The sequence below is a fragment of the Trachemys scripta genome, chromosome 5 (assembly GCF_013100865.1).
Source record: "Trachemys scripta elegans isolate TJP31775 chromosome 5, CAS_Tse_1.0, whole genome shotgun sequence".
In the NCBI taxonomy this organism is placed as follows: Eukaryota; Metazoa; Chordata; order Testudines; family Emydidae; genus Trachemys; species Trachemys scripta.
The window spans coordinates 34,573,951-34,601,277 of record NC_048302.1 but is presented as its reverse complement, the minus strand read 5'-3'; the positions used below and the strand labels follow the sequence as shown (position 1 = coordinate 34,601,277).

The 27,327-nt window shown below is 40.3% G+C and overlaps 1 protein-coding gene across 39 annotated transcripts in view; it reads right to left on the bottom strand.

Annotated features, from left to right (window-relative positions):
• ANK2 (ankyrin 2) overlaps positions 1–27,327 on the bottom strand; it is a 584,612-nt gene that overhangs the window by 10,870 nt on the left and 546,415 nt on the right. For 24 of the 39 annotated variants that reach the window (XM_034771781.1, XM_034771777.1, XM_034771783.1 and 21 more), the window contains 9 exons: positions 25,833–25,958; positions 23,212–23,334; positions 22,448–22,480; positions 20,672–20,693; positions 10,159–10,233; positions 6,420–6,551; positions 5,636–5,782; positions 4,216–4,492; positions 1,924–2,218 (listed from right to left, as the gene is read on the bottom strand). In XM_034771781.1, coding sequence (XP_034627672.1) covers positions 1,924–2,218; positions 4,216–4,492; positions 5,636–5,782; positions 6,420–6,551; positions 10,159–10,233; positions 20,672–20,693; positions 22,448–22,480; positions 23,212–23,334; positions 25,833–25,958 — 1,230 coding nt within the window. Of the gene's footprint in view, positions 1–1,923; positions 2,219–4,215; positions 4,493–5,635; positions 5,783–6,419; positions 6,552–10,158; positions 10,234–11,670; positions 17,479–20,671; positions 20,694–22,447; positions 22,481–23,211; positions 23,335–25,832; positions 25,959–27,327 lie in introns of all 39 variants that reach the window. The other 15 variants (XM_034771765.1, XM_034771768.1, XM_034771767.1 and 12 more) reach the window with 2 other exon arrangements.

Sequence of the window (27,327 nt, the reverse complement as noted above, 5' to 3'; positions counted from 1 at the left end):
GAAAAAGCCCCAGGCCATTTATAGACATTGTTCATCATTCCTTTTACTTGTGGCACCCATAGGTCACTTCCTCATTGTGTAACCTAACTGGCACAGCATTCTTTTTTCTCCTCCATAGTCTTCAATGGGGGAAGAGGTGCAGTAGGCAAGACTGTGCCGTCACGTATACCTCCACTCAACACCCAAGAAGTTAACATAGTTGCGAGAGCTGAAAATGAGGGCAGAATTTGGCTCAGTGAGCCAGATGCTGGTGTAACTCCATTGATATAACTGGCATCAAGCAAATTTATACCAGCTGATCTGGCCCTGTGTGTTCGGTTTTTTCAAACTGCAAAAATGGCATTCAGGCCAAGGTGCACCAAAATGGTCTGGAACTAATTAATTCTGCACTGCAAGTTAGCTATACACCCATCCAAGTGTGCTCTAACTTGCTTTTGGGTTGTCTTTTGACACATTGGTAATGCATTTAGTAGTGCTGGATGTACTACTCCAAGCCAAATAAGCATAGCACCAAATCTTTGGATCGCCGATGACTCGTACTTTTTTAGGATGTTCAGAAAAGGTTTGGTAAATCTGATCTTATGAACATTCACTAATTTTTTTCCAGTGCAAGACTGTCTTTGAGGAGAGCCAGGAAAGCTATTCCTCCTTTTCTCAGTATAGTGGCAGGTGAGAGGCGAGGCCCACTTTCCCTTATGCTAAGCCCTCTCACTGCTACCCTACTTAATGTTATCTTGACTCTGAGACTTCCCAGACCTAGCTGGATGTGAAAATGTAAAATACATCATCAGCTTAAGACAACAAATCCAGAACTGTATTTCCCTTCTTTAACTTTACTGATGAGATCTGTCCGCTGCCCCATTATCATTCTTTTCTCTTTCTCCTCTGACTTTGATGGCTTTCTCACCTCTAACCCTCTTGTCTCAGTGCCTCCAATCCCTACTGACAGCTCTCCTCCTACCTCAACTGTCCCTCAACCTGTCTCACTCTAATTCTTCCTCATGCTCCTGACAATACATGCCGGGAGGGGGGGAGGTGCTCCCTTGTCTTAACAAATGAACAAAAAACCACCAATGAGCCACCCGCCTCTCAGACTCCCACCAACCTTCACTTCTCCCCCATACCTCTAACCTCATTGAACACACCACCTACCATCACTGCCCTGAGATTCAATCCAACTCATCCTAAACCTACTCTCATCTTCCCTCCATGGCCTTGTCTCCACTCTCAATCACCTAACAACCTTTTCTTGGTCAAATTTCAGAGCCACTATGGCCCTTTCACCTCTTTACTGCTTGTCAGTCACTCTTTCCTTTGGCTTTCATGACTGTCTTCTCTTTTTCAGCTCCCCCCGATGCAGAGCCTATTTCTGCAACCCTTACTGAGATAGAGTAGTTCTCACTCACATGAACAGTCCTATTGACTTCAGCGGCACCACTTGCATAGTGCGAAATAAGAATAAGTGCAGCAGAATCAGATCATAGTGCTTCAAAACCTCCATACAGATTAATACTTAATCCTTGTAACGACCATGTGAAAGGACCATTTACTCATGGGGAAACTGAGTCAAAACAATGTAGTGACTTTCCCAAGGCTACAGAGGGAGTCACCGCAGAGCTGGAGTTAGAACACAAGAGTGCCTATCTCACAGGCCTGCACTCAGACAATGCGTCTCATTCTAAAGATTATATTCAATCCTGATGTAAGAGGGCACAGCTCCCATTGTCATCAATGCAAGTTGTTGATGCTTACGTCAGTGCTAAATTTGTCACATCATGCTTAAAGATACCCATGAGAGCTGATTTTGCCAGCATCTGCTTAAGACAAAATAAAACAAAGATAAAATAACCCAAAGACTCCAGACAAAGGAAATTTGCTCTCCCTGAACAAATATTTTATGATAGGGGGGAGGTTGGTATTTACCTTTTCAAAAGATTCATCGTCATAATGTCTTTCAAACTTTGCTGGCTGTTCATCAGTTGATTCCACTATAATCAGACTAGTTCTCCTGGGGGAAAGTTCTTCTTGGGAGAGCTGGAGGTCCTCATGTTCTTGTGCAATGGGAGAGTCACCTCGCTCACTGGACAATGGCGTCTGAAGATATGGCCTCTCATGCTCTTCAGATGCTGTGGTGAAGCCTTTAGATTTTTCCTTTGCAAAGCCTGCTGATTTTTCAGCCTTTGGAGCTATGGATTCTTCTGTTCCTGGAGTTGTGACACTGTGGATTACAGATTCAAGGAGCTAACTACAAAGCATTCTATGATGAGCCCCATAAATATGAGGCTCTGCTTAAATGAGGTTACATACTCCATGAGCTAATTTCTTTGCAAAGTTATTTTCATAAGTGAACACTGCTGTTGTTTAATTGCTCGTATAAAACATTTAAAACAAAAGAACTAAAAAGAGTTAACAATAAAACTGAAACCTACATATACGTAAATTGTGCTGTCATATGCTTGGGAATAATGGTGACTTCAGAGGTTTAGTTCTGCTTATCTAGTGAATACAGTATTTATCATGAAACTTTATGGAAACAGTTCAAGTCTGAGTCTCCTCCCATTCCCCCCAATTTTACTCCACACACATCTATGGGACTCACTCCTGATTTACACTGCTGGGAGAGCAGGATCAGGCACTTCATTTTCTGGAATGTTACTTTGGGGTTGACTCTCCTCATTTGCATCCATATGAATCAAGAGCAACTCCATTAGTGTCAGTGGAGTTACACAAGGGAGAAAAGGTGAAAGCAGAATCCAACTCTTTGCTTCTGAGATGTTCGGGAGCCAACACCCATAGACAGCTTTAATTTATGACTTTTCTCCTTAAAACATAATCCTTTCTGGATTTGGAAAAATAAGATTATGAAAAATTACAAATTAAGTCCAAGATTGTAAGATCCCTACTCAGAATAGTGAGTAATTACTTATATGACCAGTCCAAGTGAAGTTAATGGGACTATTTGTATGAGTAAACATTTATGAGTATTGGGAAAGGTTACACGATATGGTTCCAAATGGCTATACTTTAACAAAATATTGTCTCAATATAAATGAAAGATTATTTCGGTTAATTCAAAGTAATTTTTTTTTCCTTTCAAAACCATTTGTAGCATTATATGATTTCTCTCCCCCCGGCTCTCTTATTTTTTTCATACCCTATTTAGGTCAAGTCTGGCCAATCTTTTTTCCAAATTCATGCTGTACATCAAAGGCTGGAATCATTTCTCCCTGGCCATTGCTACATCTATTCAATCTCAATACTACCCTCTCCAAAATATGACAACTGTCACCAAACACAATATTTAAAATCATCTTAAACAGCACCAAAATAACTTCATACTCAGTATGTACAGAAAATGTAAGATCTTGTTGACATTTTGTATACTCTAAGTATTTGTACTTGAGCATGTTGTCTTCTGCAAATGTTACCAGTCTACTATCTCTAAGCAAATCCAAGTCCTTTTTTTTCGGTCCTTCTCAAAATCACACGAATGTAAAGGTGGGTCAAAGCTACCTTTACACACTACCAACCCCCCAAGCTGTGCTGTGCGCTCCCTCTGGGCCTATAATTTTAAAGTGTATTGTTACTTTAAGCAGTCCTGAAACACCTTTTCTCTTTAAAGCAATGTTCCTTTCTCCTTGACTATTTGAAGTTTACCTTTCACATACAGTTCTTGTTATTCATATAGTTCTGAGTTTAGCAAATAAAGATTATGGTGGAAGAGCGGTTAGTGTTCTGAATTAAAATTCCTGTCTGAAAGTAAAAGATACAATGTGCAAATAACCAATGCCACCCCTCTGCCATTGATCCTTTCCATTAAGGGAATTATTACTATCAGTTTTAACATCTAAAATATAACTCAACTGTTGCAAAGTTGTCATTTAAAAATTGCTGGCACCCCAATCAATAAAACAGCCCTCCAAAATAATTCCACGCATTCATGCCTACATCTTCTTTTCTTTTGTAATTACTGAGACAAAATTATTCCTTATGACTAATAATGAGCCAATCCATGACTGAGTTTTCTTTCCTGACCCTGTTGAGTTTCCTCTCCTGTATAAAGAACCCCACATAGATTTCATCCTGATCTCAAATAATGAGAGATTAATTTAAGCCCTGAAGCATATCCTTAAAGATATACAAAATAAATAAAAGTACATTTCTGTTCATCATGAGATCGGTTATGGATTTGACCAGCCATCTTTTGATGCTTACAAGTACTCCTGTTGTGCAGCTGATGAATCTTCTGGCAGATCCTGTGGTTTCCCGGAGAACTCAGCTTGCACTCGCTCTTTGTGTGCTTGTCGCAGGAGCTCTGAAACTGATATGTCTGTCTCAGTCCTGGGAGTGCCCTCCTGAAAGGAAGAGTAACTGACAGAAGTGTCTTCCTCGGAGACAATGGGAGGGTGATCAAATGGCTCACTCTCTTTATAATGCTCCTCTTCCTTCTTGTGTCTTGGACTGTACAGTTCCTCCTGCAATGCAGAAAATCCTAGGAATGAGTTAAGAAAAAACACAATTAGAATGCTCCCTGGGAAGTGTGATGATCTTGCCACTCTAAGTCAGAGGTTCAATAGGCAGAAGAAACACATTTGCTCAAAACCTCAATGTATCATGGGCTGTGGATGGTTTATAAGTGCACAGTTTGGGTGGAAAATGAAGAAACTGATTAAAGTAGTTGGTGAAATGTTGGACTTATCAATAGGATTGCCATGCAGCTTGCTTTACAGTAACCTGCAAAACAAATGAGCTCCCTATCTAAAATAACAGCCATTGAACGAGCTGAAAGCACTTCAGAAATATTAATTCAGACCCACAATAGCCCTTTGAAGTACACCAGGGATATGTAGATTATTGCTTCACTCACAAAGTCCTAAAGTGCTCAGTAACAATGTTTTGAAGACTGAAGAATATTCTAGCCAACTAAAACTGCAGGAGGAATTTAGGTGAGAAGAATGTAATTACCTGAATTGGAATTTGATCAAGACATTGTAGTTAACATTCTTACTGTAATGAAAAGTGGAATAGGATCTTTAAATAAGGACCTTATATTCATATTTTATCCAAAGAATGGTGAGAGAATACCATTTTTGTGTAACATCCTGGTGTTTCTTAAATGTCTTTCCATCTAACGACTGCCACTCTTTATGAAATCCAACAAAATCACATCACCAAATGTAGTTTGTACCATGGACACTTGTATTCAGAGGCCTTCCAAGCTATGGAACAAATATTGTTTTAATATTCTACATAAAGTATTTTTAAATGTGGGATAAACTTTTCTCTCATTTAAATGGGCACAACCTCATTGATTTCCATGGAATCACCCGTACTGTATAACTGTGAGCAGATTGCCCCAGAGTGTACAATAATTTCTGCAAAGGTTCATTTACTTCCATTATAAGAACTGGTTATGGTAGGTGTTTGATTAAATGTATTATTTCATCTACATTCTTCATTATTAAATTGTCCTGATTTTAAAGTTAGATGCTACTACTACACAAATACAATGGAAAAGTTAGGTGAGTCTCCTAAGTACCCATTTGAGAACGGAATCTGGTGCGCAGATGAGATCACTTTTGTCAGTGTGTAACTTGCTGGAAAAGGTGAAGGGTTAACATCAGGAAGTATCTACCTTCACTATGATCCAGTCCTATCGTTTGTTCAATTTCTGCATAGGTGCGAGCGCCATGGCCCTGCACAGAGTCCATGTGGCTGGTCTCCATTAGATGAACAATATCCATTCGGTTGATTTTTGTTAGACACTGGGTAAGACTTTTATCTGTGATGTTAGAAAGACACCATTTAGTTGAGCTGAGAGGTCTGTCTTGCCTACACTCCTGGGCCACCAATGCCCCAAATCACAGAAATACGTAAGATATTCAAACAGCATTATCATACATACAATGCAGATACCTCATATGTGAAAAGAACCAAGGGACAGGATGAAAAAATTGTATTAATGTTATTATAGAAAACCTGATATGTTGGAAAGGTTGCATGCATGAATTATTCTAACATCATCAGTTAGAAAGCTTCCTCAGCTAATGCAAATTTTTCTGCTTGCGTGGGTAATGTTAGGGGCCTAACTCCCACTGAAATCAAAGGCAGGTGCATAAATACCTTTGTAAATACCTAGGCCTAGATTTGCAAAGTGGGATAACTCATTTCTGCCTTCTGTGAGATTTTATGCTTTTACCTTCCAAATGCGCTGCGATAAATTACTAACTTTAACACAAAATCTTGTGCTATTCCTCATTATGCAGATGCTATTGCTTAAAAGAAAGTACATTCTTTGGTCAGTTGCCTTCGTACTCTTCTAAGCTTTATCTATATTCCCTTTGTGTGACTGTCGGTGAGCACATGTCTAGCCCTGCTAGTCTGGGAAAGTACAGTTCGTGCAATAACTGAAAATTCACCTGTAGCATGTTTCCCATCCCTTTCAAGCCAGTATTTCAGAAGTGCATGGCTCTGGTCTTGCAGTGAATTTGGATTTTCAATTCGGATCTGGTGAATTTGCTCTTCTGTGAAATCCAGTTCTCTTGCTAATTCTGTGAACAAGAAGCCATTTTTTGTAAAGCCTTTCACATTTGTTGTTAGCTTTTTGGGCTGGCAGCTGCAGCCACAGAGATTACTTTCCCTGACACCAACCTTCTCTCCATTTTATATGCCATACCTACAGACATCAGGGTGAGACATTTTTATTTAGAGATCACCAAATCCTCCAGAATTCATCATTCCCAATTTCCATTTAATATCTGAAGCTTTTTGAATCTAGTTGAAGGGCTGGTTAATTTTAAATGATGACACATTTTGCAGGCACTGAGTCTGGGTTGGATTAAGGCATAAATGCTAGAGGCCTCTATGGACATGTGATGGCCAGAAACTTAGCATTCCGATTTAAAAAAAAAAACAACATTTCTAGGATTTATGGTTTGGAAGAAAAGTTTGAACATGTGAACTGAGAGTAATCAGTGTAGCCAGGTCTGCTTGTGTTGGCAGATAGCCTCAAATTATAATTCTGAGAGAGGGAACTACACCCGGATTTAGTGGGAGGCTCCTGCCGATACCTCTTCAACATAAGAGTGTGTGTAGCAGAAGAGGGCATGGGTTTGGGCAGGGGCAGCTCCAGGCACCAGTGCACCAAGCGTGTGCTTGGGGCGACAAGCCACGGGGAGTGGTCTGCCGGTCGCTGTGGGGACGGCAGTCAGGTAGCCTTCGGTGGCATGCCTGCGGGAGGTCCCTGGTCTCACGGCAATTCGGCAGCGGGTACGCCGAAGCCGCGAGACTGGCGGACCTCCCACAGATATGCCACTGAATCCGCGTTACCAGCTGGACCTCCCGCAGGTGTGCTGCCGAAAGCCGCCTGACTGCCATGGCATGGCAAAATACATAGAGCCACCCCTGGGTTTGGGCCAATTCATCCAAGCTGATATAACTCGGCAGCAGGGGTAAATACTGGGGAACCCCTGCTGCCGTTCCTGGCAGGAAAATTGGGGCCCATGTCACTGCTCCTGTCTCTCTGGGAGAGAAGGGGGGACCCCCTGCCACAGCCACTCTGAATGGCAGGGCCATAGGGGGTCCCATGAAGTGATGTACCAAAGGCCCCAGATTGAGTAATCTATCCCTTAGTAAATCCATTTTGTAAATTCATGCCCTTTTGGAATTTTGAAACAAAAAATGTAACCAGCTAGACTATATGGGAAAACAAATTTGGCACATGCACTCTAGCTACAAATTAGACTTAGATCTGTGAGTCATGCAGGACTTTTTCTAAAAACAATTTCCTTGTACCACCAAAGTAAAATAGGGAAGAAGAACCTTTGCCATATGTATGTGTATACCTCTAGGTTTCAGGCAGGCATTCTGCTCTGCTGCCATCATTAGAATATTCTAACCACTCAGAATTCAGGTTTGTCACTGCTGTGTATGGCTAAAACAAAGTTTGTGATGAAAAAAGACCAAATTAAAGACAAGATGGTGAGCTGCCCTTATAATACCACGCTGGGATACGAAGTGACCCTTTTCCTCTCTGTGCAGCAGGAGGCAAGGAATGTGCAGAACACTGGGTCTGATCTACACTATAAAGTTGCATGCACCTACACTCAGATTTGTTTCTGGCCAATGTAAGATCCCTATTATGACAATGCAGTAAAACCACCTCCCTAGATGGCACTGAGCCATGATCAATCCATTGAAGTCAATGCAGTGTGAGTGTAGACATTGCATGCCTTCTGTTGACCCTAGTTGTCCCACAATGCCCCAGTCTCTGTGACAGTGACTGCTCTGGTCACAACTGTAGAGAGGTCCTAGAGACTGGAAGCCACCGGCCCTTTAACCTCCCCCATGTGTTTTTGAAACGCCTTTTTCTGATTGTCCAGCTTGGTGAGCACACACCTAGGAAATGCGCCAGCATAGTCACAAGACCAGGGAGGCCAACAATAGATTTGGTGCAGAGTCACAGGCCTCCTGCTTTTGCAATGAGCTACATGCTGTACTCGGCAGAGGCCCCACCAGCACCCCAGAGACCACCGTGGATATCTCGGAGGAGCCTGAGACAGAAACTCTAGCCATGAACAGTGAGGAGAAGGAAGGGGAGAGCCACAGCAGTAGCTCCAACGATGTGTAGGGGGGGCATGGAGGGTCAACTGCCCCACCCCAGATTGGCCTGCCAGGACGGGGAGGGAGAGGGAGGGGGACTCTGTCCTTCTCTCCCTACGGCACCCCCTGGCATGTTCAGCTGCTCTCCCTGGCAGCCTGACAGGGAGTGGGCCACTGCTGCCTCCCAGCCAGGCTCTCTCAAGCAGAAGTGACTCCATCCCGCTCCCCACCCAGATGCCAGGGAGAGCAGCCGAACGTGCAGGGGGGAGGCTCAGAGAGAGAAGGACAGAGCCTCATAATAGAAGAGCAAGAGGACACAGGACCTTGAAAAGGTATCAAGACTAGAGATCTATGGGCATTGGGGCAAGTAACATGGGGCAGGGAGAGGTCACTGGGCAGAGAAGATACGTGGAGCGGTCACGTGTCATCCCCTTTAGACTGTGCCCCTCAATATGTGGAGGCACAAGTCATCTACTTACCTGCAGGTTCAAAGTAGAGGGATAGGGATATTTGTTGAAACAAAAACATCACTGATGTTTTGCAAATACGGTGAGGATAATTATGAAAAACCCAGTACAGATTAACTTCATTTTGTTCATATGATGGATTTTAAAATTTTCTCCAGTATGTAATTCCCTTTTCATACTGCCCTAGAGGGTTACAGCAAAATGGGACTTCTTTGGAATTCCTCCATCAAGGAGCATGGTAAATTTGCCTACCACTAGGAAGTGATTGAGGATTCTGTTCTCTAAATTCATGGGGAAACTACTAGAGGTATGACAAGAGGAGAGTGGGGTTGCATGGCATAGGGCCAGGGAGGATGGTCTGGGTACAGTGGACTGAGTGAGAAAAGGTGCAGAGTTCACTGCAAATGTAGATCTCAAGTGAAGCTGAGTTTAAAGTTTTTGTTGCACCCAAATGCAGGACAGAGAACTATGCACAGCTCATTCGCTTTAAATTCCTCTTGTTGTCATCTGATTTCCAGCAGTAGAATTACTGATTTCACTCAGTTCCAATTTGGCCTCTCCACCAATGATGTATCTGTCTCACCCTGGTGTGGGTTTCTGCAGATAAAATCACCGTTGCAAATATGGCCCCTTTCATCTCCCCAAACTCTGCCATCAGTTCTGGAAAAAAAAAAGGCTGCTCTCATTTATGGAAGACTTAGTCAGCTGCCTGTTGCTGCTCTGCAGCCCAGAATTGCCAGCGCACAGGCTGCATAAGGCCACACACCCACGTGCCCTGATATGGCCTCTAACCAGAGTCCTGGGGGGCTGCGAGGAGGAGTGATATTGTTTTATGTATGTTGATTCTGTGCCATTCTTATGCTGGCCATAGAGTGAGGCGCCATAGAGTCTAGAATCTGGCCCATACTCTTCCTTTTCTTTACGGCAAGGTCGTAATTTCATCAATATCCTGAAAAGACCCTAGTTTCTATAAGCTATTGGAGAATTATCTTTCATTAATAAAGAAGACATTTGGCAGAAGCATAGAAATGGAAGAAAAGCCCAACTCTGAATAAACGTACTTCATCTGAAGAGATTACATGCAGTTTACCTGTCCAGCTGAATCCAAGATGATCAGCAATGTGTGCCAGTCTTTCCTCCGTTCTTCCTTGATCATCCTGTTGATCTAAATAAGGTCAAACAGAACAGCCACACGTTGTCTACCAACAAGTCAAGGAGAAGCTACGAAACTGATGTATCTCAAGAAAGGAAAGCATTCTTCTTCTAACTGCTCTGGAGCTCCATAAACTGTGGCTAAGTGTTTAAAAATGGATACCTAACATTAGGCTTTTACAGCCCTATTTAGGTGCCAAAAAAGGATTTTCAAATTGGAGCTTTTGGCTGGTCAGCATTTTTGAAAATCAGACTACTCATGTAGATGCCAAAATAGAATGTAAATGTCTACTGTACCCATTTTGGCCCAAAAAGTTATTCTTAGGCTTCTATTTAACAATAAGCCCCCTTATATCTAGATCAAAAGAGGAGAGGGCAAACTGTTACTCGGACAAAAACTGTGTTTTTCCATGCTCTCTTTAGTCAATGCCAAAGAGAAGTAAAAAATGTACTGCAATTTGTTCATTTTGATATATTATTATTTTAAAGAAAATGTTATTCAATCACAAGGAATTTCAAATTACAATTTGTATTTGGTATTTAGCAATATATTTTATTTGATTATTTCATTAAAGATTATTACAATTGAATTCAAAGAATAACCCAGGATATTTACAAAGAAAGCCTGGGAAAGACAAGATTCCACTTGTCAGTGTTTATATATTTCAGTGATAAAAGTATAAGGACCCATCCCCACATCCAATTTTAGACCAGCAGAGTTGAAGTTTTGGTTTTCCCATGGATTTAATGAAATTACTCTCTCAGTGCTTAGTTACAGGAATACAGATTGTGTTTATAAGTTTTAGTTATTGGCTTTTCCTTGAGGCTACTCAATGATATAATATAAAAATTAACATTTATTGGGGGGAAATACCACCACCAATCTCTATGCACTATAGTAAGTTACTGGTGAAATGTGGAGCATTCTTGAGAAATTGGGGGTCAAAAAACAAAGTTTAATGATTTTTAAAATGTGAAACAGTACTGAGGCCTCAAACTGCAAAAGAAAAAAAAAATACACCTATCCCAGTTTCAACAAGAGTGCATATTTATTCGCCAAAATATTTTATCACTAGTAAAAATAAAAGGTCAATCTAGGATCAAGGAAAACCAAAAGTCAAAACTCACATGGCCTGAAGAATCAGTTGAGTTAAAGGCAAAATAATATCACATTTTTACCAAAGGATTTTCTGCTTATTGTGTTAACACTTTCCATAAGCATTCGCAGTGTGCAATCTTGAGACTGTTTCCCAGACAAGAAAATATAGACACAATACAATAACAAACACAGCTTACACAAACGCGTTAACAATCACAGAAAGCTCAAAGAAAATGATGCACAAATCACACACACTCGCGCGCGCGCGCGCACATACACACACACACACACAAAAGAATTATAAAATTCATGACATGCGTAGCACTAGGAATCCCAGTGGCTGGCAAATACCTTCAGCACGGTCATGGACATTTTCATCAGGAATACGCTCAATCTGAGTCTCAACGGACTCGTCCCAAATGGGCCTGGTGTCAAAGATGTCTTCAGGAATTGAATGCTGGGTCTCAGTGGATGGCATATTTTCAATAACAGAAACTTCTAGGGCACTACTACTTTCATCATCTGAAATTAATTCTTGTTCTCTTTCTGACTGGGTAAGTCTATCCACTAACTTGGAAGCTTCATCACTAATCTCTTCAAAGAACTCTATGGAGTTTTTGTAAAGGTCAAAAAAGTAGTCCTTATGTTCTTTTGTGGGACTAACAGTACTGTGGGAAGCTGTGGTGCTTCTGCTTTTAACTGGCAGTCTTGATGAAAATATCTTTGATCTTGCTGTTGTCACATCATCTGATTCTAGCTCAACCTTCATCTCATCTACCCTCTCTCTAGTCTCTGCTTCCACCTCAGCATAACTCCTAGCTTTTATTGAACGCCTAGTCTTTGGATTCATGGGAATACTTGCATCAGATTCAGATTTGCTTCGATTATCTTGTTTCATAGGTAGTTTGCATGTCGTATCAAGAGCTTTGGGTGACTCTGGCTTCTGGACAGATGTTTCTGTGTATGCACACTGTTGCTCGGCTCTTTGGAAAGCTGCTTTAACAGGAATTTTAGACTTTGGTTTTGTTTGGTCATCTTTTATTTCGTCTTGCAAGCTGTCCAGAAAGCCATCTGAGGGCAGGATCTCATATTCTGATTGTTGCAATGACTGTGGTGCAGCAGGAGTTGTTCTGACAGGAATTTTGGATTTGCTTTCAGAAGAAGGCACACTGCTCTCCAGGACAGCAGTAGGGATTTCAATCACGGATCTCTGTTCCTCTGGTGAAGAGTCTGGGGACTCATCATCCTGTTCAGAATACACAGACCTAGTGACTGTGGAAAAATCTAACTGTACATCTATCACAGACTGCTCTGGAGAGATAGGGCAAGGCACCTGACTGCTGTCAAATTCATCATCAGTTTCCACTTTGGAGAAGGGATCTACTTCAGAAGCTTCACAGGCAGCAGTCTCTTTCTTTGGTGATTTTGAAGAAACTGAAATACCCATTTTAATGGGAATTCTAGATTTAAGTTCAGCTTTTGTAGTGCCCACACTGACACCTGTGCTGGTCATTTCCTCTGATTTATCAGGAGGCTCAGATACTGGTGATGCTATTGTAAGTGCATCTTTTTCCTGTATGTCAATTTCATCTGATTCTGAAGGTGCAAATGGATCTGGTGATCTCTCTAGTTTAGGAGATTCCATCTCTGCGGCCTCTTTCATTTCTTCAGATAAAGAAACTTCTTCTTGAGACTGCTGCCCCACTTGCAAAAAGTGAAAACTTTCATCTGCATAGTTTCTTTTGGTCATGTCAATGGCTCCACTTCGAGTCATTTCAAACAACTTTCCTTCCTGGAAGAGAAAAGGGTTTTGTTCACTAGTTGGTGTCCCTTCTTCTGTGGGTGTCCTGGCTGGTGTGGTATCAGGCGTTGTACCCTGTGACCGCCTGTCCACCATTAAACCAAAAATCTTTTGCTCCTCCTCTTTCACCCGAGCCTCAAAAGCTTCATCATCTTCACGTATTTCACTCCACCTGTCAGAATCCACATCTGTTTTAGTGATGACCACTTGGCTGATCAGTTTTTCAGCTTCATCTTTTATATACTGAAGGGCAGTTTGATCTAATGCTGAGGGGTCTGCTGTTGAAGGCACTGAAGTTGATATTTTCTGTTTTGACTCTATTTCCATATACACCTCTTCTGAAGTTTGATCTTCACCTGAAGGAGCATGTCTGCTAAGGGAACCTGCCACTAATGTTTCCTCAATGGTTGTTTCTACTTCAACAGAATGAGCATCTCTGGATGATGGACTTGTCATCTGCCTTGTATCAGTTTCTATCCTACTTTCACAGATAGTGAAAAAATGTTCAGAAGGGACATTTTCATATGGGCTTGTTATACGTGGAGCACCACTTTCATCAGTACCTGCTGCATAGCCTTCAAATTCATCCTTTTTAGTGGTAAGGGATGAATATTCTGTGGAAGGCTCCTCACTGTAAGAAACACTTTGGCATGTCTCAAAATCTTTGCCCAATTTTGTCAAACCACTTCCCAAAGTAGAGCATGCAGGGGAAACATCTTCAGCCAATGCATCGTCTTGTGATGCAGGACTATGAGAAGTATCATGTCCAAAGGGACCATATCCTTTCCCAGACACATCCCCTGAAGCACTGAGGTCTTCATGTGTTAACTTTCCAGCGGCATCAGTCTGTTCCTGAGAAGCATGGTGTTGCTGTAGTGCTGGGGACAGCTGATGAACCCCAACTTCTTTTTGAGCATCGTCACCAACTGCATGATAGAAAGCACCATCCAGTCTGGTCACTGGGCCATTAGGGCTAATTGTTTCACTTTCATCTGTACTATAACAACACTTTGATTCATCAGTTTCTGATATGATACCAGCATCAGAGTGAAAAATGTTTGATTCTTCAGTAGAAGCTTTACAGCTATCCCCAAACTCAGATGGTTCCTCTTTGTCTCCCTTTGTTGGCTTATCTGATTCTGATTTATACTCCATCCTGAAAACATGTTGTTTGGGGTCAATAGGTTGAAATCCTGCTTCTTCAGGGCTGGAACTGGAGTCTACACCAGATAGATGTGGTGAAGGAGGTTGCACTCGAATTACAGGCTCCATTAAGAGGCCTGAGTCAGCTTCTTTTTTCAGCTGAGTCAATTCTGGCTCACTTTCAGAAGAAGAAGAACTTTTTCTAGTGTCCGCAGAAGACATCACTACTGTAGGTATATGTTTTTCTTCAATGGCTGTTGGCTCTGATACTTCATTTTCACATGTAACACCCGAATCAGGAATTGAAGAAGATTCCTCTTGCTTTTTATCCTTTATGTACTCTCTTTTCTGTTTTGCTTCTTGTTCCAATTCATCAAACATTTTGATTTTGGTCACCATTTTAAACATCTCCTCTTCCGGAGTGAGCCTCTTCTTTGGTTCACTTTCTGAATCATCCTCTGGTTCTTCACTGACTTCAGGGATTGTGGCTGACTTAGATATATTTGACAGTGCCTGCAAGTCTGCAGTTTTGGGTGTAATTTCATAGCTAATTTCTTCAGAGCTAGGAGTGTCAGGTGAAAGAGGACTTTTCCCAGAACTCTCCATGAGGGATGTTTGTTCTAAACTGTCATCTTCAGCACTTCCATCAGGGTCGCGGAGAATTCTGGAACGCATAGATGCCAACTCTGGGAACATTTCTGCTCTGGTAGGGAAAGACTGAAGGGGAACCTGTCCCGTAAGAATGCCAGCCTTTGCTTTTTGTTCTACAGGGCTGCTTTCAAGCGAATCACGGCATGGCGACTCTTTCATAGGGCTAGGCTCCAGGGAATCGGGTGTTTTGTGTGATGAGTTATCTTCCAGCACTGGGCTTGCTTCCAATGAGTCTTTATGACTTATAGCCAGGGATTCATCTGCCACTGGACTAAAGCTTTCACTGTGATGACTAGGAAGGGAAAGTTCCAATCCTTGGGGACTTCTAACAACAACATGATGTTCACCAGTCATATCTTTCTCTAAACAGCTGTCTTTCATTTCAGAAGATTTAGTTACATGTGTGTGTTCAATGCTTTTGGATTCTTTTGCACTGCTAACATCTTTCATACTCGAAGCTGAGCTACTATCTGTAAGTTTGCCTGCCCCTTTCTCAGGGCCTGAAGGTACCTGTTCTGATAAATGATCAGAATGAGATTTGATAGCTTCAGTATCTGCAGTTAGCTGTTCTGCAGCAATACCTCTTTCACCTTTCATTGGAGAGAGTTCCTTTGGCGAACATGTCTCTGCTGCTCTATGCACCGTAGGGGATTCTTTTGTTTCTCCAATTTCCTCAGTTTTCTTTGGTGAGAAAGACAGACTTTCAGGGCTTGTTTCTGGAGTCTCTGCCAGACCCTCATGCTTATAACTTTCCTCAGAGCTGATCTGAGGGGTTCCATCAAGTAGGCTACCAGGAGAATCTGCTACACCTTCATGTTTAAGGCTTTCTGAGCTACCATCAAAAGCACCACTTTGCAAGGAGAGAGCAGGTAGGAAGCCATCTTTCACATACTCTGATGGGAAGGTAACACTGAAAGGACTGGTCAGTACTTGCTCTAAGTGAAGCTCTCCCTCCTCAGTGATTGAAAGGTGTCGGAACTGCTGGTACTTGTCATTATTCTCAAGCTCTTCTTTAATGACATCAGAAAAGTCAGTTGAGGTTTTTCTGTCCGGGCTGATCTGGAAGTCAGTGTCTCCTTGGTCATCATCAACTGTACTTTCCTTCACAATTGCTGCCTCCTTGGAAATTTCTTCATCAAATACTGGAGAGAAAGGTTCAGTTCTTTTAGAGCTCTGTTCTTTTACCTGGCCTCTATCTACAGGTTCCTCTTTAGCGTAATCAAAAGAAGCTTTTGGTCCTTTTTTTGATGGGGAATCTTTATCTATCTTAAGGACTTTGGTTTGTTTGGCTGGCAGGCTATCTTTTTTGTGTGTTCTCCTAGGTGTTGGTACCTGTTCTATTTCGCGTTCTAAATAAACTGCTTCTCTCTGAGTTGGTTCTTTGTCAGAGAGCCGTTGCTTTTGTTTGATAGCTTTGTGCTCAAAGAGTCCAGATTTATTCTTGGATGGATCTTGCCCTGACTGGAAGGCTTTCATCAGCTCCCGGACTGACATAGTCTCTTCAAGTCTTTCTGTTTTAGCTGAGGGTGAAACAGGTGGCTGTGCTTTGTGCACTATTTTTTTAGCTTGCACTGGTCTTGTCACAGCCCTCTCAGTAGTGATTTCTTTTGGTTGGATTCTGACAGGCAGTTTTGAACGTACTTTCTGTTCATCTTCCACTCGCTTCTGAAGAGCTTTTACTTTGTCTTTTATGGAGCCAATGGGCGTTTCTTCTATTACAGGGGATACAGCGCTAACATTAGGAACAGCTGCAGGTGTTAAACCTGGCTCATCATCTAATGACTCCTCAGAACTGAACTTTGTTAGTCCTGATGGTTCTTGTGTTTCTCCCTCTCCTTCCTTTTGCCTTTGTTTATCTTTTAGTTTCCTCCTAATTGGTTTTTTAATTTCCAGGGCTGGTTTGCGTTGTTCCTGTGTACCTTGAGTTTCAGCTGTTGGAGAACCCTGTCCTCCTTTTTCAGAACCCCTGCTTATAACAACAGCTTCAAATCTCTCTCCTACTAAATCTTCTTGGAATATTTGTGGCTCCACCTTATGAAGAGATACATAGGTTTTTAAATCCTCGGTAAGATAGTCTACCATTCCTGTCATGTCTGTCTTTCTTATCTCTGTTGTTCCTTTTCCTATCCTAAGTTCTATGCAGGCAGGTTCAATGGCTTCTAAAGGAGCATTTTGTCTGGCCTCTTCAATTTCTTCATCACTGACAATAACCCATTCCTCTTCCACTAACTCTTGTCCAGAATGGGACCTTGGCAGTATATGGTCGTCTCTTGTGTAGGTTCCATGTCTGAGAATTTCATTTACTTTCTCTAAGTCCTCTTTCACACTTTCCACAATTTCAAAAGGCTCTCCTGGCTCTTCTTCAGTGGCTTTCCCAAGATCTTTCACCTTAATGGAACCTGACTGATCAGAAGGGTCAGTTGTCAAGATGGCAGTCATTTTGATCAAATCTTGTTTCATCTCAGAAACTTCAGATAGCAAGTCTGGACTGGCTAGTACTGGGACTTCATTAACCAGGTGGCTTTTCAGGATAGATGTTTCTGTAGATTCTGTCTCGTCATCATCTTTGATGTGAATGAAAAACATTGAAAGTAAAATGGAAATCAAAAATAGAGATTGAAAAATGTAATCAGGACTGAAAATGACAGTCTTTGGTTGCATTGGTAGGAAGGTCAACAAAATGGGCTGGGCATGGTGGATCCACAAGATCTGAGGATACAAGAGCAAAGCAAAGCTAACAGGAAAAAAAAAAAACTGAAAAGGAAAATGGGCAGGAAATAACTTGCTTAATTTTCCCACTATTGCACATCCACACATACACCACCACCAAAGCTTAACAAACGAAATTATCAGGACAACATAAAAATTACAACAATAACAAAAATTAAAAATAAAAAACAATGCGGGAACACAGTGAAATTACACAGATAGACATCTCAAGATTGTTTGGATGTTATAGATCAATGTTCAAATAAAAAAAAACAAGAAAAAAGAAAAAAAAAGGGCAAGCAAACAAACAAAAAACCCATTAAAATTGGTTGAAAGTCGATTTCCTCTAAGTGAAAGCCAGTGGTAGCAAACTGTCAGAATAACATTTGGGTAGAAGTATGCATTTGTTTTTCTTAATGATCAAAATAAAAAATCTGTATTTATGTGTATTTAATTCTGCAGTAATCTAAAGTCTGATCAAATATATAGAGATCTGAATCAGCTGCAAACCGGCATTTCATCTAAGGGGATCTCAAACCTAAACAATGAAACAAACATTCTTCTGCTTCAAGAGGTATGGTCCTTTCTTTGGAACATCCTCATTGACAAATAACGTATAGATAGAGGATAAAAAAAGAAGGGAAAAAAAGAAGGGACAATAAAAATAACCGTGAATCAACTTAAATGTGAATTTAAAGGTTCAAAAAATGTAATGTATGGCAACCAAAAATCAGACATTCACACTGGACACACATACAGTTTATGCAAGCCAAGTTATTTCCATGCAAAGCAAAGGTGTTGGGTATGTAGCTTTACTTAAAAGCAATAGGTGGAGAATGGTTATAAATTAAAATAATACATGAAAATAAACATAACATACTGTGGTGAAGTACTGGCTATTCTCCACAACCAATATACGAAGTATAGGATTGTAGGCAGCTCAGGATATGGCATAGTTGCTTGTGGAGAATATTTTGTGACAGGGCCAAATTCGAACAAGGATTATTAAGAAATCTGCATCTGATTGAATAAAATAGTACAGGATTAATGTCAGTTATGTCCAGAGCACCACTATTATTTATTTGAAATGTAATGAATTGTTCTTGCTTTTAAAAAAATTACAATATACTGTATCGTAAGGTATTAATTGAAGATGGAGTAAACCTATCTGAAAGATTCTGTGCAATCAAATATCTGCATTTATTTAAAAAAATATTCACTCTGTTGGAATACTTTTTTTGTATTTCCTGAATTCCGAGCATTCCTCCACTGGGGAAGTACGCACAGTAAAACTGGATGTTTATGTTTCACAGATTAACAGGTCAGCTCTGTGTTGTTTTATACTATTACCAAATGCCCATTATGGTAAACGAGAAGGCTAACAGAGTAACTAAGGTTTGATGAAAAATAAAGGCAAGCTTGTGAAATCTCCAGAACTGCTTGGAGACATTTGAGACAAATTCAACATCTTGCATGCCTCATAATATTTGACAAATTGTCAGTTCATGGGAAATATTGGCATTAAGCCCCCAACTATCCAATGTGAATAGGTAGTGTGGACCCCTTTATCTATGTGGAGCAGCCATAATTCCCACGGATTTCCACATAGGCCCAGGGATCCAGGTTAATGGGTCCTGATACAGGTTTGGAGGTCTAGTTAGCTGCTTCTGACTGGTATGGAATTTTACTGGGATTTTAAGCATCCAGGCTCTTTGAAAGGCCTGTGTGTTCTAATGAAAATCACTCGGTTTCGGCAACAAAAGAAGAGGGTTGGTACATCAAGGATGGGTTTTTTCTTGTTTTTTGTTTTTGAAATCCTTTAAATTGGGATTTCCAAATGCTTCATTTCTTTCTAGTAACCTTTTAATCCAGTAAATAAAAACAAAATTTGCAATGCACTGTGTCTGCATTGAACCCCATATGGGCACAGGAGTCTGATCTTCTGGCAGGGTCAGGGCCTCGCCTATGAACCCCAAAAGAGAAAAGATCAGTTTGGCATTGTGCAAATAATCACCATTAAATCCTGTAAAATCCACACACTAGAAAGGAGTTTGCACAATGGACACCATGTGCTAAATAAATAAATTAAAAAAAGGGGGGAAAATGGGAAAGATTAATGTCTCAGGAATTTGGTGCTAAAAATAACTAGTTCTAATTTGGTGTATAGTGCCACATGAATGAATAGCAAAACTTCCAAAGACGATAGGCAGAAATGAACTTTTTCCTCTGTATTAAATTGTATTCACTTTTAAAGATGGCTGCAACCCTGAAACAAGTCAAAAGTCATTCCCCCCCCCCCAAAATGCAGTTAGTAAGAAAAATTGCTGCATATGAAAGCTCTCAGCTCTCATCACAGGATTGTTCAAATTGAGCAGATAAATTTGTCTGGGTTTGCATTTTCATTAAAGGGAGACATTTAGCAGAGCACTTGTTTGGTATAGGTTAGGACTAAGCCAGTCCATTCTCATTAGTCTACCATTAATCCCTATCACTCCAACTAATAACTGTCAGGCTCCACTACATAATGGGGGTATTTAAGCAAAGCCATATATCCAATCATATTTCACCACAGTAATGGGGATTACACAGCCTGATTACTTTGGACAGTATCACTTTTACGCATGCCTGTGTTTCTTGTAATCAACTTAATAATGTATATTGGGGAGTTTAGTGATGCTTTTATTAAAAAGTGATACTGTAATTTCACTGATAAAAATGAGGTGACAATACTATGCCAATGAACATACAAAAACATAAAAATGGAGGGATGGGTATTTATACAAGCATAACAGCAATAGCAGGATTTCTAGGGATGTCGAAGGAAAGTGAATGCTTAGATGAATTGTCTTAATATGGTATTACTTCTAAATTTATAAGTTAAAAATGTATTTAATTGAATAGCTGCATTCCTATTATATTGCTTACTATTACATTTTTAAACTATTATAATTATTAGTAATGTCAATTAGAGTTTGCGGTCTCTTTCATGCTTTTCTTATTCTTAACCAGCTTTCATACAAACAGTTGTTATAATTTTTTTAATCTTACTTTTTTCTGAGGTCACGTCAACCTGAAAGAGAACACAGATAAAGTGAAATGGTTACAATATCACACTGGTGTGTGTATATATGAGTATATATAAGGATATATAGGGGTAAATTTTCAAAGTTGGCCTTTGGTTTTGTCTTCACAAATTTGTCTGTGGAATTCTGCCAGCACTATTATTTGTGCACAAATAAAAGAATCTCACATGTAAATGGAATTTACACATCCAAAACGGTGTGAGGAAAAATTAGGCGCTACATTCTGAACATTTAACCCTGAGAGTCAACTCTATTGGTAGAATGACTGGAAGGAATGGAATTGGGTAATGCTACAAGCATACTGCATATAACACTGGGGCCCACAATTTGTCTTCAGTATGTGTGAAGAATTCCCATTTCAGCCAATAAGAGTTCTGTATGTGGATAAATGCAAGATGTTGCCCCAAAATATTATCTTTATCTGCTATCTCTTGCTTTTCAAGGGAGTTATCAGAACAGAAATACATTATTACAAATTGTGATACAGACCTGCCTTATGATCACTGGCAGGTCACATTACTATTAGTAAACCTTAGGTGAACAACTATAGATTAATGTAAGCGACTATTTTAATGTCAATATCCTTGTGTAATTACTGCACTGCTAGTAGAAATCCCACAGATGTACGAAGGGAAGTACAGACTCCCTAAAATTGGACTAATTTTTGGACAATTAATCTCACAATATTTCCCCAAGTGTTCTTCTATGTCCATATCAATTAATTTTAGTAATACAAAATCAATGAAAACTACTACTTTAATTCTACATTGGGATATTGGCCCAGGCAGGTCATTTTAAAAAACTGAAACAATTAGCTTCATTGTTCAGGGTCTAAAACTGTTGGGTGTTGGGAAGGGAGTTGTAACTCCTACGTGTATCAGCAGTTGACAGAAGCAGGATATCAGATTAGATAGATAAATGGAGACTGATTTTTAAAAATGGTCCACACCCCAATTGGGCCAGATTTCCAAAAGAGCTCAGTCACCATTTAAGCTCTTTAAAAATATGGCCGTACTTTCACTTGTCACCTGCCAAGAGCTGAGCACTTCTGAAAATACGGCCAAATTATTTAAACAGGAGAGGAATATTTGACCTAAGGTGTGTTCCATTATAATCATTGCAATCCCTAATATTTAGTTTTTTAAATGGCAACCTGAATAATTGTGTTATCTAAAATTCTTGCAATAGTGGTTTCCAAACTCTATTCTGTGTCCACTGACCTAGTGCTACTGAGATGATCTAATGTGGTTCAGTTAGGAGCACCATTCCTTATAGGCTAATCCTTTTCAAGTTCCATTTTATGAAATTCATGGTTGCTTGCAAAATGGATGGGTATAAGGGTGCAAAGATTTGTTTTGTTTTTTTACCTAGGGAAAAAAGGCATTTTGTCCAACAATAACTACAAAGGACCTTTTTTTTTTTTTTTTTTGGTATTGCAAAAATTTCAATAGGTGTTTGTAGTCTCAAAGCAGTGGTGCTGGAACAGTTTGTATAGTGGGGGTGCTTTGAGAGAGCCATTGAATCAAACTGTAAACCCTGTTTATGATGGAAACCACTTCAAGCCGGGGAGGTGCTGGTGCTGCACCCCCAGCACATCTAGTTTCAGAACAGAGTCAGTGGACAATATAATATGTCTAAAAGGACAAAACATTCAGTCTTCCAAGACGTATGCTAGTTCTCACTTGTTAGTAGAAATAAGCAATAGCAGAGCCATGATGAAGTGGCAGTATAGTAAAATTACCTCTTCTTCCTGCTCTTGGTCTGATTCCGATTCCTTTCAGCCCCAAAATGCCATGCAACAAGAGAGGAAAAAAAGAGAGAAGGAAAAATACAGAAAGGATAGGAAAAGTATTGTTTCTGACAAAATTCAACAGGCAAGAGTAGGTAAAAAGCACAGTTTTTGCAAGTCAGTTGTCACGAGTCAAAAATGACAGAGGGTCAGTTTAAATATAAAAGGTGGCAGCGTCAAGCAAATTACAAACAGAAAAGCCGCTTGTGGGGTCTTAGGCTTCTAGTGTGTCCTAAATCCTGTTATGGAATGTATGTATACATCATAGAACTCCTACATACAGTGTATATTAAGGTACGTCGACTTCAGTTACGTTATTCACGTAGCTAGAGTTCCGTCGCGAAGATTGACTTACCGCAGTAGTGTAGACATAGCCTAAGTGTCCTACTACACTACCATAGTAACTCCACCTCCACGAGAGGCTTAGGGCTTATGTCAGCATAGTTAGGGCGACGCGGTGTCCCTGTAGACACTGCATTACTTATATCTATTGGCTGTCATTTTGTCCACTGGAGCCATGAAATTGACAAGAAGCCAGATCCACTGCGGCTGTCTGGCAGCCTAACATAGATTGACTTGAGTTTATAGAAAACATGTCCTAAATTGTAAGTCTTTAACAATCTTTTGCTCTCCTGCCTATTCCTGGTTGTGTTGTGACACTGATGATCCTAGACAAAAACTTCTATAAAGCTCTGATACAGTACAGTTGACATTACCTTTGTGTAAAGCGGCAATGTGATATTTAAGTTGCAGATGGCTTGATGGACTAGCCCTCTTGTAGATTTTGGCTCCTTCATAAATGATAGTCGCCCACAAGGCTCTTGAGTGGAGTCTCGTACCTAATGCAGCAAAGATATAAATGTTTAATCTGTACTTTAGCAGCACTCTGTATTCCATATGCAGTGTCAAAACTAGTTACAGGTAGAGATTAGATCTGGAAAAAAGCTTCTTCATGTATGTGGATGTATGTTTATGGTGTTGTTGTTCTGGTTTGTTATATATTTGAGTATGTGTATATATGTGAAAAACAGGAGAGATCAGCAAAATAATTTAGACACTTTGAAGTCAGTAATAATGACTTATTCACACAATGCAGTTTGAGACAGTAATTGCACTGTGAATACACTCTCATGATAACCTGCACTAACTCTGTTTTTCACTGACATACTGATGTTAGGGCATTTTTAAATTAATCTATAAAATAAAAACCTTCAAAATTCACACATACCACCACCATAATCTATACATGCACTTGTATCTTCCTAGGTAGATCATCATCAACTGCTGCTTCTTTGACTTCATTAGTAACAAAAGACAGCAATTGATCATTTAGCTGCTGTTATAGGGAGAGAGTGACAAAGGTCACACTTAAAAATTTTCTTCCATTTTAAAATATCTTATCAATTAAAGCCATATTCAGTGCACTTAAAATTGAGAATACTGATGGAATATCTCTGAAAAAGCTGCAAGTTATTTAAGTGTGACCACTGTATAACCCATGAAACAAAACAAAATTATATGAGATCATGAGATGTTCTGAGACTTTGAAGTAAATCTTGGAAGATCCCCATGTATCACATCTGTGAGACAGAACTGGACATGCAACATTTAGGACTTCAAATATGAAGTGTTTTTAGGTTCTGTAAACAGTCTTGGGAAGTACATACAAATAAAATAATTATACCTCATTACGGGTTTCATCACCAAGGCCAAATGATAAAAATTAGTCTTAAATATAGCCATGTGGTTACATACTTCTATTAACCTGAATATACAAGATGCAGAGCCACATGACAGACTTTCAGGATTGTATTAGAAAATTCAGGATGGGTCACAACCATGTGAAGCCAGCAGTATGTGACATAAACACAGCTGATTCAGTTCTATATAAGGAAGACATATTCATACAATAGTGAGCTGGGCAGGGAGGAGGTGACACAAGAGGATGTTCCTTGGTTTTGACTAACCTATCTAGAATTGTAGATGCTTTCCAAAAGTTCACTTTCTCAATTAATCCCCATTTGTTCATCTGACTAGCTAAATTAATTTTACATCACAGAGATTATTAAACATTTTTAATTTAAACAAAACCCTGAAATGACTGGTTTAGCAATCTCAGCCCAGTAGTCCCTGGCACCATTGTTGGTGATACAGAGTTACCCCAATACTCCAGGACACAATTACCTAGGGATGGCTTTGAAACCCATTGCCAGGGAATTGTGGGAAAATCTGCTCTGCACTGCCTATGAAAGTGCTTTTCTCTGGGCTGAGTTCTTCTGTTTCTAGTGCCACTGATATGACAATTTTCAAAAGTAATTGAGTCACCTTAAAACTACAACTGAAGCCCTCTGAACTCCCCCTCTAAAAAGGAGAGAAGTGCATTTGTCAGAGGTAACTGTAAGCATAGCAGATCCATGCCAGTAGGTCTCTATGCTAGTAACATGGATTTTAGTGAGAGCATCACTACAGCTGTTATCACAATCAGCTTGCTCCTCCACTTGAGACCCTATGAAGGCAGCGGATGAGCAGCATAATTTGAAATATACATAAAGGACTCATTCCTGCTCACACTGAAGTCAAAGGACATTTTGCATTGCCTTCAGTGGGAGTAAGATTGGGCCCAGAGTTGAAGAATACCTGTAGAACAGTTGAAGAACTACACCTGTATTTATATGATTTTGGTATGATAAGTAGTAAGGCCAGCACCAGTACAATTCAGCCAACCTCTCTGTGATGCAGACCAGTATTTGCAGCTTTCTTATGAACCACAGTCAAACCACTTAGTATCAGGGCTCTAGAGGCTTATCTACTACTTCAAATAGCAGAGTTGGAATTCAGGAGTATTAAGAGGATTTATGTAAATGCACTTGCTGCCTTGCATAAGTGTTTCCTTCTGTCACAATATATTTCTGTAAAACAGAGGACTGCACTTGCAAATGGACCAATCAAATCCGGAAAAATAAAACAAAGACTAATGGACCTGTTCCTTCATCTCATTAGGTAGAGAGCAGTATTCCAAAAGACACAACATTGAAGTCTGAAATGCATCACTGTAAGTATGCCATGCACTGATGAGAGTGATATAGCCACAGATTAGTACACATACAGTGCATTTTTACCCAGATTTGGGACCACTGTATTCGATAAAGTCTGGTTTTCCCTACCAGACAACAGAAGGCAGTGGTTGCTCATATCAACAAAATACTTATTTCAGTATTTCTTATATGAGAAGGTGGGGAATCTGTGGGATGGACATTTTCCAGACTGACAAGTGTATTGAAAACCCAGAGCCAGCCCTGAATAAAACCACAGTCCATAACTGAAGTTATTCCATTACCTTGACGAACAGTGGAAGTCTATTTTCTTTGAAGGCATAAAAACTGAATATATGATGTTGCCCACTTTTTGTTAGTGGCACCAGATTGCCAAAGCAGTCAACGTAGATAGGCTTTCCTTCTAATACCTATGTGGAGTTAAAAAAAGAACCCCCCCCCAAAATCATATTAATAGCCATATTCAATATTCATTTCTACAAGATTTTGATTTATTCTTATGTAAGCACAATTCTGCATTGATTTGAACCAATCTTAAAATTTTCAGAATACAGTGATCTCAACACTCAGCATTAGTGTTGCCATCTAGCATTATCCAGAATGTGTGAAGACACATTTCAGATTATTTACTTCAATTCTAATTTTGAATATCATACTAGTTTCACCTACCAAGAGTAGTGAGAAGTGCTTATAAATGAGAACAATGCCTTGTGTTCTATGAACCTGTGCAGATTTTCCATTTACAAGAATATGTGCATTTTTCAGCATACTGCACTAAACTGGTTACCATATGGTGGCCCTCATCCAGGGCACCCTCTAGCATCATGCCACAGCACGACAAGTGCACCTACCCCAGTTTTCTTTTCAGCTCTCACCTGCCCTTTTCTGGCTAACTCTACCACTGGGTGGCAGCTGACAAAGTCACAGGTGCACTGGACCCTGCTCCCTCTTAAAGGGGTCAGTCACTCTATGTTCACCACTACAGTTGAAGGAAAGATCTTAGTCCATGAGCAAACTCAGGATCCCGATTTTGAGCTGGAATGTAGACAATTTGGCTGTGAGTATCGTGAGGTTACATGTTTTACCTTCTTGGTCAATTCAAATAATTCCACAGTTTTTGTTTATTCTGTAGCAGGGTGACCATAAGGGTCCAATCTACTTGGAACAGCCTTAGAGCTGAGGCTTTTGCCTGGGCTCCAAGGGCCAATTTTCAGAGGGGTTGTGCACTTGCAGATCCCATTGGCTCCCACTGAAGTTGTGAGCATTCAGTACTTCTGAAAACCAGGACTCAAGTGAATGTCTGGGATGCCTCTATGATACTGCTTATATCTCCTGGTAGTTATTTATACGACCCTTCCTCAGTCCCAGGAACTCACCTCATCACAGCTTTTGGACTCACCCGACACAAGCTAACAGCACATTCAAAGGGACCTTCTTACTTCTACCTCCCAGTAATTTAGCTTTGCCAATGTAATGAGCACCTATTTTATCTACCATCTCTGCAGAAGATTGCCTATCACAGCCTTTAGCACCAGACACTGAACCTGAGAAATCATTTATGCATGGTGGGAATTAGAGCAGAAAAAAAGTATTTGTCAGGAGGCAGAATGCGCTGTGCTTTATCCATTTCCCGCTTGTCATCAATTTTAAAGGAGCTGACTCACCCAGTAAAGCATTTAACAAACAGCGCTAATATCCACACAGAAAGGCTTTTCTATGTTCAATATCAAACATGAATATTTATCAAACCTGCTAATTTAACTTCTTGCTCCTGGTGGA